Source organism: Manis javanica, chromosome X (genome assembly GCF_040802235.1).
Source record: "Manis javanica isolate MJ-LG chromosome X, MJ_LKY, whole genome shotgun sequence".
Lineage (NCBI taxonomy): Eukaryota > Metazoa > Chordata > Mammalia > Pholidota > Manidae > Manis > Manis javanica.
The window spans coordinates 93,831,311-93,845,365 of NC_133174.1; the positions used below are offsets into that span (position 1 = coordinate 93,831,311).

Consider the following 14,055-nt stretch of genomic DNA (forward strand, 5'->3'; position numbering starts at 1 on the left):
CTTCATGGATATTGCAACATCAATCTATTTATTTATACAGTCAGAAAAAGATATGTAAATTTGTTGAACCTGCATTTTTAATATCAAGATCCTTCCTCAATCTAGATCATTCACCGCATTCAGACCAGACAAAGGCATCTAACATGGGCCTCAGGGGCTAATACACATTACGTAGCTGCCGAAAAGAAGAATTTCTCCTGCTAAATCTCTTCTAGGATGAGACCCAGGGGTCCCTTACTTTTGGCCAGTTTGTGAACCTCACAGGAACTATTCCATAACATGCTCTTTTCATATCTGTGAACTCATTTGAGTGTCAGGCATCACGTCCCACCAAAGACATGACCTCCCTGCTGTCCCTGAACCTGGAGTAGAAGCTTCAGCTGCCACCAGGACACAGATCCTCAGAATCTACTTCTTCAGACACTTGATATGAGCTCAGCCACTGGCATGCAGAGCTGCACAGGTAGAGACAGATCCAGCCATCACTACACTTTACTGAACTAACTATGTGCCTCCACCATGCTAGGCACTGGGATAGTGACCATGACACCGATACTACTTGGTACTGATTGTGACCACCACGTGTTACAAGGGTCTTCTCCCCAGGGCCTTTCTCTTTGGCTTTCCTCGACTATGCACTATTTAGAAACTTCAAAAGCAAAACCAAGAGGCCTGACTTCATGTAGGCATTCACGATCCCGCCATGAGCACAGGGCTGTGGGCTGCTCACTGGTATCCCTGTATCTTCCCAGCGATGCTGTGGGTGAAGTATTCTCATCCCCATTTCGCCAAGGCGGAAGCTGGGCTCAGAGAGGCGTAACATGTCTTAGTTCCTGCACCCCTGCCTTTAGTAGCAATGTGGCTCCTAGACAGCCTCAGAGCAGGACCCACACTCCCTGGGACCGGGTGGGACCCGTTGCTTTGCCGCCGAGCCAGCCAGGGCAGCGAGGTCCCTTTGTCTCTCGCTCCCGGGAGGGTGGTCATCTCCCAATGCAGAGACCCCATCCCAGATCCCCGCACCCTCAGCTCAGTCCCCAACCCCTGAAGGCAGGACCTGCTCTCCTCACCAGGCGGCGTCGGTCTCTAGGAAAGGGTCATCACAGCCACCACGTGACGTCAGGGAGCTGTGGCAACCTGGATGCTCCCGCTGGCCTACAACACCTGAAGTGTTTCCCACTTGGCCGCATCCCTGTCAGAGCACTCAGAAGCTGTGTGCCCTGACACCATGGCTTCACTCACCTGCAGGAAGAGCTCTGCCCTGGCGTGGCAAAATCTCTCAACTCCCAGCACAAGTTCCACACCTCCTGCATCCCTCCAGCCACCCAGCCATCCATTCAACAGCTAGCAGCCATTAAGGCCAAACGCCACGTATCAGTTCAGTGACAGACTTCCCCTGGACACCAACAAAGAACTCAAGTGTGGACACAGTGGTGTTCTAAATTCGCATGTTCAATCTGAGAAGTAGCAGCTCAAGAAAGGCTAGAGGTTTCCTATAAATATATGCAAGTTCAGATCCTTATGGTTTTTCTTCTTATTGAAGTATGGTTGACAGACAAACGTATGTTGGCTTCTACTGTACAACACAGGGGTTCAACAGTTACCCATGCTATAAAAACTTCACCCCCTCTGGTTTGGTTACTATCTATCAACATAGGAAGCTGTTACAGAACATTGGCTAAATTCTCCATGCTATACTACCATCCCGGTGACCAACATCTATTATTTGGGTACCTCCTCCCATTCGATTCTCTACACATGCACATAGAAGGGATGCTCATGACATGTGGGTTACATATGACTGCTCACAATTTTCAGTTGAGGGTAAGGATCACATTTGGGTTTGTGTCAGTGTGTACATGTGCTCTATCTACATATACACATATTACATATAATAAACCAGGTATCTCTACCTTTGAATGTATGTGTGCACACAGTGTTAAATTAGCCAGTTGGAGGCATGAGGACACCTACTCTGTGTGTCTGTGTGTTTGTGTGTGTTTGTGTGTGTGTGGAAGGGAGTGGTGTGTACTGAAAACATGCAAACAACAGTGTATTTTGCTCAGTGAAGCTGTGATCTGGAGTAAAGGGATCAAACAATTCACAGAAACATTCATCTTCCAGTGTTGGCTAATGATTACCTCTAGGGAAGAATGAAGAAAGAATAAAAATGAATCATGTCCTGGACTAATCTGATGGCTCTCTAAGGTAATGAATGGAAATATTTCCTAAGTAGCAGCCTTGGGTCTGCATCACATTTAGGGTTATGTTAGGTTTGGTTGAAGGGGAGGGTGAGTGCTTAGGATTAGTGACTAGGGTTATACTTAGGATTAGGTTGATGGTTACATTTTGGATGTGGGTGTGGGTATGATTAGAGTTAGCTTTCAACATTAGAGTTAGGGTTATGTTAAGTTTTAGGCTTACACTGATGCTTTTGTGTGGGGGAAGCTAAAGGTGTTGAGGAGAGTTTTGGGGTAGTTGTGGGGTTAGGGTTAAGGTTAGGTGTAGGGTAAGGCTTAGCTTGAAGTTCGGTTTTGGGATGGAGTGAGGTTTGGGATTCAGGCTGAGGGTTAGGATTCGATTTAGGTTTAGGCTTACATTCCATGTAAGTGAGGTTGATGGATAGGGGTAGGGGTAGGTGTCAGTTTTGGCTTAGAGTTGGTCTAGTGTAAGTAGCACTGTGAGGATATGGTTACAGTAAGAGTTAGGACTAAGGTTCAATGTTAGTATTTGCAGTACTTTTAGGGTTAGGTTTATATGTTGTATGGGTGAATTTGAGGATGAGGTGTTAGGGTTAGTGCTTAGGCTTAGGGTTAGGTTCAAGATTAAAATGAAGTGCATGGTGAGGAAATACGTATGGTTAGAGTTAGTTTTAGGCTTTATTTTTAGGGTAGGCTATAATTTAGGGTTAGTGTTATGGTATGGTTGGGTGAAGGTGAGGGTGTTGATGGGGGTTTAGAGGAAGGGGTATGTTTAGGGTTCGGCTTGGGTTTAGGTTTTGGGTTTTGCTTAGGGTGTATTTAGGGTTGTGGTTTGGGCTAAGTATCGGGTTTAGAGTAACAGGTTCAACTAAGGTTTGGGATTACGCGTGTGTGTTTGTGAAGTTGTGCATGTGGGTTATGGGTCAGGCACAGGGTTTGTGTTATGGTTAAGTCCAGCTATAGTTGTAGGGTTGGATATGGTTAGGGTTTGACTTAGGATGATGATTTGCAGTTAGTATTTGGGTTAGGTTGAGGTTTAAGATTGCATCAGGTGTGGTTGAAGGTGAGGGGGAGGTGTTAGGGTATGTGGCTATGGTTAGGGTTAGGGTTAAGTTGAAGGATAAGTGTAGGGTGAGGATATGGTTATGGTTAGAGTTTGGGTTCAGCTTTATTCTTGGCGTTTGTGTTAGGTTTAGTTTCAGGGTTCCATAAGGAGAGGGTGTGTAGAGGTAGGAAAATGATCAGGGTTAGGCTTCAGATGAATTTAGGGTAGGTGTTAGAGTTAAGTATGGGTTTTAGAGTGAGGGTAAGGATACTGTAGGAATTCATATATAAAGTATAAAAATCATAAGAATAATCATATTTGACTTGATTGTTTATAGTTCATGATTCGTAGTCAAAACAGAAACAGTTTCTGTGATACGAGTGCTCTTGTATTGTTCCCTATGTAAGAACTTGTTCACCATGTGAGAAATTGTTCGTTATACTTCAGAAGATTGGAGACTGATAAGAGTTGGACTTGATTAATGGTTGTGCATAGACTCCCCTATACAGGATCTTATTGTTGTTAACAGCCATTTAATCAATTCATATGAGAGGTGCTCTCTCAGCATCACTCTTGCGCTGTCATGCCTTGAGTCCCCTGGCTGGTCCTTTCAGGTCTTCAACGACTCATCGTGTCTCTTCCCTTTTCTGCGGGTCAGAGACAGGGAAAGGACCCACAAGTGGCGCCCGAACAGGGACTTGAAAGATTGTCAGAACTCAGGGCGGAGAACCTCCGCTCGGAGGCACTTGCAATTCAAAGGTAGGAAAAAGCTGCGAAGATCGTCAATCTGATAAGACTCCTGGGAAAGCACGCATAGGGACAGGATCAAGACGTCAGGAACACTATAATGGGCCAAACTGAAACTAAAGCAGCTAAACCAGAGGATTATTTAAAATTATTCCATGCCCTCCTAAAAACATCAGGAGAGAGATCTTCTATAAAGGACTTTGCTCAACTCTACAAATATATTAAAAAATATTGTTATTGGTTGCCACCACAAGGGACACTTAAACAGGCTGATTGGGATAATGTAGTAAGAGACTTTAAAAAGGCTCACAGACAGGGAAATGTCATCCCTGTGCCTGTTTGGTCTTTATGTAATTTGATCACTCTCGCCTTGCAGCCTTTACAAACTCCCCCGCTGTCTGAAACCAAGTCAGACACACAAGAGTGTGAGAGAGAACTCTTAGAAGATGTGGTGGAATCAAGTAAGCAATCTTCATCCCTACATCTGTCTGACTCCTCTTCGTCCTCCTCTTCCTCTTCTTCAGAGACAGATGATGAGAGTTCTGTTCGTTCCTCTCATTGTAAAAAATCCTCAGTCTCTGTTCCTGCTGGGTCTGCTTTCGCAGCAGGAATACGTAAAGCCCAGAGGGAGCGTGATGTAGATGCTTATCCGACACCCTTAGTAGCACCAGTTAATTTAACTCCTTTTGGGCCAGGTGAGGATCCTGATTTTCCACAAGGAGGGGTCAAAGCACTTTATACACCTATTCTTACAAGACATTAAAAGATTTTAAACAGGCTATTTCTTCTTATGGTACTAATTCTCCATATGTTGTGGGTCTCTTGAGGGGGTCAGCAGAACAGGAAAGGATGATTCCTCACAATTGGGATTTACTGGCTCATACTTATTTAGACTCTTATGAGCTTTTACAATTTAAAACGTGGTGGTATGAAGAAGCAAAAGCACAAGCTTTGAGAAATCAGCATGCCAATCCTCCAATTCTTATAACTGCTGAACAACTAGCAGGACAAGGAGACTGGTTGCAGATGGAAAGACAAGCTAGATACTAAGACATGGCAGTAACACAAGTATGTCTGTGTTGCTTAAAAGCCTGGGGAACCTTGCCATTTAGTAAACTTAAACAAAGCCTTAATGAATCCAATGTTGACTTTGTTGTGAGATTGCAAGATAATTTGAGAAAGACAATAGCACATCCAGATTTGAGAGATCTGTTGTTACAGATGCTAGCCTGTGATAATGCAAATAAGAGTATCAGAGAGTTTTTAGACCTTTAGAAGCCGCAAGAGCTAGAATGGAAGATTGTATCAAGGCCTGTGCCAATATAGGTTCCCCTACATATCAAGCTAATTTACTAGCAACCGCTATGAAGAGAAAATCAAAAGGAAATGCAAGAAATTTGAAATGTTTTGGTTGTGGCAGACAAGAGCATATGAAAAGAGACTTCTGATTGCAAAAGAGGACAAAAAAGTTAAATTTTAAAAATAAACCACCATCAATTTGCCCGAAATATAAAAAATGGAGACATTAGTCTAATGAATATCATTCAAAATTTGATAAAGATGGTAATCCTATCAATGAGTCTCAGCCTTTAAACCTTCAACCAGGCCAGCCTCTGAGGCCCTAGAAAATAATACAGAGGCATCCTCTCCAATTGAAAGAACATGGCACGATTTACAAGCAGCAACTAAAGGAAGTGCTGCTGTAGATCTTGCCTCTTCTCAATCTGTATATTTACACCGGTCACAAGGAGTGCAATTATTTAGTACAGAAATTTTTGGTCCTTTACCAACCAATTCTGTAGGATTACTTTTAGGCCAGAGTAGCTAGACACTAAAAGGATTAATGGTAAGACCTAGAGTTACTGATCAAGATTATATGGGTGAGATTAAAATAATGGTATCATCTGATAAAGAATTATATATACCTCAAAGAGAAAGAATTGCTCAATTACTTTTACTTCCTTATCTCCCACCTTCAACAACATTTTATGAAAGAGGGCAAGGTGGATTTAGAAGTACAAATAAACAAATATAGCTTAATACAAAAATCACATCTGTCAGACCTCAATGCAAGATCAGTATTCAAGGCAAGTCTTTTACAGGATTGTTAGACACAGAGGCTGATGTATCTGTAATTGTTCTTAAATATTGGCCAAAAAATTGGCCCAAACAAGAAAAGCATATTCAAGTTTCAGGTATTGGTACAACCTCTCTGGTATGGCAAAGTTCAGCTACCTTACATTGTCTAGGCCCTGAAAAACAATTAGCTTTGTTGAAACCTTTAATTGTTGATGTAGCAATTAATCTCTGGAGACAAGATTTAATGCAACAATGGCATACTACACTATCTGTTGATGAGTCTTCATCAGTTCAATCTTTTTCTTAGGGGTCATTGATATATGGCTACCAGCTCCTATGCCATTACAGTGGACCTCTCAAACACCTGTTTGGGTGAATCAATGGCCCCTCAATAAAGAAAAACTGGCAGTCTTGCACACATTAGTTCAAGAACAACTTCAGCTAGATAAGTTAGAATTTTCCACAAGCCCGTGGAATTCTCCTGTATTTGTTATAAAAAAGAAATCAGGAAATTGAAACTCTTACACGATTTAAGGCAAATTAATGCAGTTCCTAAACCTATGAGACCTTTACAACAAGGCCTCCCTTCTCCGGCTATAGTTCCGAAAGACTGGAACATGGCTATAATTGATCTTCAAGATTGTTTTTTTTGCAATTCCTTTAGCCATAATAGACAGAGAAAAGTTTGCTTTTTCTGTCCCTTCCTTGCTTTTTCTGTCCCTCCCAGCTACCTTCAGAAAGATTCCAATGGAAAGTATTTCCTCAAAGAATGTTAAACAGCCCTACAATTTGTCAAAATTATGTGCACAGGGCTCTTCAGCCTATATGTGAAAAATGGCCCTCAGCTTATATCATTCATTATATAGATGATATTCTCATAGCCCTACCTAGACATCTATCTCTTACCAATATTCTCAATGAGACTGAAACTGAATTAAAACAATGGAGATTACAAATAGCCCCAGATAAAATACAAATACAATACCCAATGAATTATTTGGAGAATAAAATTCAAGAAAATTTAATAATCCATCAGAAAATTCAGATTAAGAAAGATCATCTTAAAATTTTAAATGATTTTCAAAAGCTCTTAGGAGATATTAATTAGATCCGACCATTATTAGAAATTCCAACTTATAAATTACAACATCTTTTCAATACTTAAAAAGACACCCAGATCTTAATAGTCCTAGAGACTTAACCTCAAAAGCTGAGGAAGAACTCAAGTAGATAGAACAACACATTCAAAAGGGTCAATTATCAAGAAGTGACTTACACAAACTCTGAATTTTATTAATTTACTTTACTCCTCATTCTCCTACAAGATTGCTCTGTCAATGTGATGGTTAGTTAGAATGGATATTTTTGCAGTACCAAACTAAACCCACTTTACAACCTTACATTGACAAAGTAGCCTCCATTATCCTTAAAGGACGACAGAGACTAAGACAGATGATTGGTCAAGACCCTCACTCCATAATTCTTCCCTTATCTAAACAAAATATTATGCAAGTATTTCAAGAAAATATTCATTGACAAATTACACTTTCAGATTATTTGAGAAACATTGACTGTCATTATCCTAGGAATGAATTATTTTCCTTTTTTTCAGCGCCATCAATGGATTCTTCCTCAAAAAACTTCTCCTAATCCATTATTAAATACTGTTACCTGTTTTACAGATGGTACAAAATCTTTTAGGGAAGCCTATACAACTTGCTCTGGTTTATCAAAAACTTTTCAAACGTCTTTTAGTTCTGCACAACAAATGAGTTATATGCTGAATTGCAAGCTCTGCAGGATTTTCCAGGTCATCTCAATATTGTTACTGACTCTGCTTATGCTGCCTTTTCTGTTCCTCTATTAGAAACTGCAACATTGGGCACTGCACAATCTCCTATTAACACTTTATTTTCTCAGTTACAGGCATGTATCCATCAACATCTACATCCCTTCTTCATCAGTCATATATGATCACATTCAAATTTACCAGGTCTTTTATCATACTATAACAATAAAGTAGATAAGCTTTTTTCTTTGGTTAATTACTCACCAGTTCAACACTATCATGACCTGACTCATGCTCCCTCTTTCACCTTACAGAAATGTTTTTCTCTCTCTGCATCTGAAGCTCAAAATATCTTGAATTCTTGTCCAACCTGTTCTCAAATTAATTCTCCTCATTTACAAACAAGAACCATTCCCAGGAGAACACACCCTGACGTCCTATGACAAGTAGATGTTACTATTGTTCCTGAATTTGGAACTCTTAAACATTTTCATGTTTCCATTGACACTTATTCTTCTGCTTCGTGAGCCACAGCTTTAACAGGAGAATAATATCATCATGTTATTACTCATATTTTACAAGCATTTGCACTAGTAGGCGTTCCTGCCACCATAAAAACTGACAGTGCTCCAGTTTACCTCTTCTCTATGCTAAAGAAATTTTTCAGCTGTATATTACTCATAAAATGGGCATTCCTTACAATTCTACAAGTCAAGTTCTAATTGAACATTGTCATCTTACTGTTAAGCATTATTTATTAAAACAAAAAGGGGGATTACTCCCTGATATGATAAAATTGACTGCAAACCAATGATTAATGCATGCGTCATATGTCCTCAATTTTGACCACTTAAAGAGTGATGGGATCATGGCAAGATGGCAGCATGAGTAGTTCAGAGGAAATCTCCTCCCCAAAACATATATATTTATGAAAATACAATAAATACAACTATTCCTAAAAGAGACACCAGTGGATGCAGTACAACAGCCAGGATACATCTACATCTGTGAGAACTCAACATCACACAAAGGGGGTAAGATACAAGCTGTGGCCAGGTGGGAACCGAATGCTCCCCAACCCCAGAACCCAGCAGGAAGAAAGGATTTGAAACGGGAAGGGAGTGAAAGCCCAGGACTGCTAAACAACCAGCTCTAGAAATCTGCACCTGGAGCACAGACACAAGATGCATGGGGTGCTGGATATTAGAGAAATGGAAAAGCAAACCTGTGGGCAGGTCCCCACATCTGGCACCCCTGAGACAAAAGAAAAGCGAGTTCTTTCTGCAAGTCTTAAAGAGACAGGGACCCTATAGCTGGACGAAATTGTCCCAGCACACTTAGCCAGAAGCTTGGAATCCTGGGGAACCTTAGGCACCCTAAATTCCAGGTAGGCAGCACAGCTCTGAAGACCCTCATGACACTAAGCAGCCTGCCAGTCATTGCTACAACTGGCGTGGATCCCGACACACCAGCCCAGTAGCAGAAGAGTGGCAGTGCATGCTGGGGGCGGCGGCACCAGAAGGGACCGGGAGCAAATCGCGTGCGCCATGGCACCAGAGGGGACCAGGAGAGGCTTATGCGAGCCCACAGTGGCAGTGACTGAACAGCCCAGGTGTGGCTCATGTGAACTGGCGGCAGTGGAGCCAGAGGAGTATGGGAGAGGTCCATGTGTGAGAGCCCCATGCGCACCTGCAGCGGAGCCAGAGGGAGCAGGTGTGCTCCCAGCAGCCAACCAGAATCCCAGCCCAATGCACAGCCACCTGGGCCAGGCCCGAAGGCTGCTGTTGGCACACAGCAGCCCAGAAGGGGCATTGCTATAATGGAGGAGTGCACCTGGCATGCCTGCCACCCCCACAGGCCTCCGCACTGCTCTGACAGAGACCCAGCCCACAGCAGCTTAGGGGATTAACCCAGTGGCCTCTCCAGGAGTGCAGGTAACTGACACAGGTAGGGGAGAAGGGCAAGGCATCCAGCAAGCAGGAAAGGACTTTCTTCTCCCAGCTGACACACCCGCAACCTGCCTACAGCCACTGCTATCACTATGAAAAGAAAAGGCAAAAAAATTTAGTTCAGTCCAAGATAGTTCAGACAATGCCTGAGAGAGGATCTGCAGAGACAGACCTAACCACTCTCCCTGAAAAAGGATTCAAAATAAAAATCATAAATATCCTGACAGAGCTGCAGAGAAATATGCAGGAGCTAAGGGATGATGTCCAGGCAGAGATTACAGACGTCTGGAGGAAGATTACAGAAGTGAAACAAACTCTGGAAAGATTTATAAGCAGAATGGATAAGATGCAAGAGGCCATTGATGGAATAGAACCCAGAGAACAGGAACGCATAGAAGCTGATGCAGAGAGAGATAAAAGGATCTCCAGGAATGAAACAATATTAAGAGAACTGTGTGACCAATCCAAAAGGAACAATATCTGCACAATAGGGGTACCAGAGGAAGAAGAGAGAAAGGGGTGGAAAACTTTGAAGAAATAATTGCTGAAAGGGAACAGACATCCAGGTCCGAGAATCACAAAGTGCTCCAAACAAGCTGAACCCAAGGAAGTCCACACTAAGACACATAATAATTAAAATATCAAAAATAAAAGATAGAGAAACTTCAGGGAAGGTCCAGAATTTTGCTATAAATACTACGTATGTAGAAAAGGAGCATTACAGAAGCAGCAACTGGCAAACACCACACCTTCCTGTGCTTGTACCCTCTCTCCCTGAGCTCACCAACTGAGTCAAAGATAAGCCCGTCTTCCACGCATGGGGACCTGGGTAAGGGTCTGCTCAGAGGCATGGTGTTGGGCAGTGCTTATGAGCCTCTGAAACACCCAAGAAAGTAGGGAATCTTGTGTCTTCAAAACTTTAACTCAAGGCACATGAGGGAGGTATTTGCTTCCTTTATAAACATATCTATGTTCTCATCAGAGGAAACAATGAGAAATGACTTTTCACAGGGCTTGCCTTAACCCTGAGGCTCAGCCCAGCCCCACTGATGTGCCTCGACCTTTAAAGGGCCCTTGAGGTCCCACTGCCTGCCATATGCTCCAGGCAAATGTTCTCATTTTCCCCTTGGGACAGCTCTGTGCCAAAGGTATCCTGAGTCACATTTCACAGTCAACAAAGCTCAGGCTCACAGGACCTACTCCACCTCTTCAGAGGAGTGGCCATTTGGGAGTGAGGTTCCATCCCTGGTCCTCTCTCGAGTACAAAAGAGCAGCCTCCTTTTTAGAAGATGGGCTTGCAGGGCCAGAGAAATGGTCATTTTGCTGTCCTCTGATAGACTAGGTCCCAAGGGTACTCTAAAAATTCCCTTTTAATGGTGAATATGTGGTGCTCATCTATGTGCACATATGTTCATTACGTTGGAAGATGGTTGACTGCATTCAGTTTCACAGAGAGAGGAAATAGATTGCAAATGGAATTCACAGTGTGCATGTGTGTTTCTGTCTCTGTCTCCTCTTAGCTCAGTCACTCACCTTGCTAGTGTAGCTTTATTTTCAGTTCAGACAAAGGCCGAATTCCCATCTCAGGATTCAATTTCTCAGAAAATGATGGACAGAGAGACTGCTGTCATCTGGTGAAAATTTTCAGAAAACTCTGATGACAACAATTATACCCAGATTCCGATTTCCATCCCTCCCTCCCCACTTGCTGACCCCCAAGTCTGAAACTATCAGAGCTGTCATAGATCTGACCACCTGGTGGCATCCACCCCACTATTCTTTTTAAGGAAAAGGAGCATCTTTTGCAAAGCCTATGAATGGTTTGTTTAGTATGATACCAGTTCGGTTTGGAAAACTCACATGTACACTAAGTCAGTTCCATCTGTGGCTGATCCCAAATATACATCCATTGTGTTCAGTGATGTATCTGTTCCCTCCTCAATGTGGGATTATGTATACACACTGTACAGTGTCCCTTCCAGAGAGCAGGGCATTTACCCTCCATTACCCCACCCCTGTACATGCTGTCCATTCCTTTACCCACCCCCTGTCTGCCATCCCATCTCCCGGACACTGGATAAAGCAGTTCAAATTCGAGTCTGGTACCTCGTTTCTCTCAACTGTCTAAACTGCCCTGTGCTTCCTTATGCTCACCTGCCACTGAGTGCTAACACTGTGAGAAGGAGCTCCTGTTGCCCGACTTTGAACATCATGGAACTGAGGCACAGTGAGGGCAGAGCTAGTAGGGCACACTAGAATGTGTTCTGCATGGCTGCTGAGCCCCACATGTAACCAGTGTATGCTACCAGTTCTCATGTGATGAGACCACAATCTTACTGAGAAGCAGGGAACAGCACAATAAAACAAACTGTCCATTTGCCAATTTATGCAGAGATTTAATATATTGATAATAATTGTGGTTTGTAATGGGGAAATTCTGTTAAACTGTAGATGGGGCTCATTCAATGTCTCATCTCTCTCTTCTATGCCTCAGAGATGTTCTTTATTCTGAAATGTAGTGGCTTTCCTGTGGGTGAGGTTGAGCATGTTTATGGTTTGTTGTCATTTTATTTTATGCTTTATTTTTGTGAAATTGCAAGAGCAACAGGTATTTCTTATAGGAAAAAGTAACTGTAGAACATGAAATAAAATAACATTGCCTCAAAAACATACCACACAGAGCTTAACCCTGCTAACACTTTCATCTGCCTTACATTCTTCCAGATATTTTATTATCAAGACATTTATAGATTTATGGCTGTTTGCATGCATTTATGTGTTCACGTAAAAAAGATAAAATCTCATCTTACACTTAGTTTTGTTACCTATTTTTCTCACTGTTGTGGGTTGAATTGTGCCTGCCGAAAACATACGCCCAAGTCCTAACCCTCCATATTTGTCAATGTGACCTTATTTGGAAATAGGATTCAAATAATTTCCTTAAGGTTCTCCAGATGAGGTTATCCTGGATTCAGGGTGGGCCCTAAACCCAATTACTAGGGTCCTGTCAGAGAAAGGAGGGGGAGATTTCACACACAGGGATGATGTTCATGTGAAGACCAAGGCAGAGACTCAAGTGATGCTGCCACAAATTAAAGAAACCAGCAGCCATCAGAAGCTGGAAGAGGCAAGGAAGTCTTCTCTTTTAGAGTCTTTAGAGGAAATATGGCTTTGCTGACACCTTGATTTTGTACTTCTGGTCTCCAGAACTGTGAGAGAATGAATTTCTGTTGTTTTAAGCCACTAAGTTGGTGGTTATTTGTCATGGTGGCCCTGAAAGACTAATACACTCACCCATAGCGTACTTCAAATGTCACTCTTTGGGAATAAACATCAGCCTATATCCTATTTTTCATTGTTATAGAGATAGTAATGCTAACTAAGATGTTGTGGGTAAAGTTGTAACATTTCCAGAGAATCTCGCCTGGCTTTAGTGCACTTGCATATCTTCAGGGCTGGAGAGAAGTTCATCTCCTGTCAATGGGTAATTAGCTGGGCAACTGAGGGCATGTCTGAACCTGAGAGTTTAAAGGGAGGCGCTGACTTTCCTGCTTTCTTCTTCAGAAGCAGAGGAGAGAGATGGCCCTGGACTGCAGTTTGTAAGCAATAAATGGGTTTTAAACTTTATTTATCTCTTTGACTGATTTTGGTTTTTAAATTTTGCCCCAGGATTTCCTCTCCCCAGACTTACATCTGGCGTAGTTGGCAGGATGCCTCTGAACCCAATATCTGTCATAATGGGTGTGACCCTTGGGAGGGCTGATCCTGTGAATGGTAGGGAGGCCCCAGCAGATTCAGCAGCAGAGGGTGCCACTTCACCTGTTATTATCCCCCCAGGTGTAGGGTTTCCAAGTTGGGAACCCCTAGTGTTTAATTGGTCTAGGGTAAAATACCTCTTAGAGGGTTGTGGACTTCTCCAGAACTGGGGATGGGTGGAAACACGGGAAGCTGCAGAATTAGCCCTCTGTGAGTTGGAAGACTTCTTGGAGACCTTAGGGGGCCATGTAGTGGCTAGCATTGTAGGGGCTCTTTTCATTGAGATAGTGGAAAATGTTGTATAGGAGAAAGAGAGGATCATTGAGGGACTTAGGCAGGAGAGAGACACACTTCAGCATCACTTGGAGAAGCTGGGCAATAACCTATGGGTTGCTGTTGAAGAAGAAAGACAGTTACTGAAAAGGCAGGTCACTCTCCTAGAAGACTCCTTAGCAGCAGCAAGAGGGAAGGTGGCAGGAAAAGCTGCATTGC

General features: G+C 42.7%; 1 protein-coding gene across 1 annotated transcript in view; it reads right to left on the reverse strand.

The window, feature by feature from the left end:
- Positions 1-13,105, reverse strand: part of NXF3 (nuclear RNA export factor 3) — a 47,232-nt gene extending 34,127 nt beyond the window's left edge. Inside the window, 1 exon segment of the mRNA XM_073227517.1 lies at positions 13,102-13,105. Coding sequence (XP_073083618.1) covers positions 13,102-13,105 — 4 coding nt within the window.
- Positions 13,106-14,055: the final 950 nt, after the last annotated feature.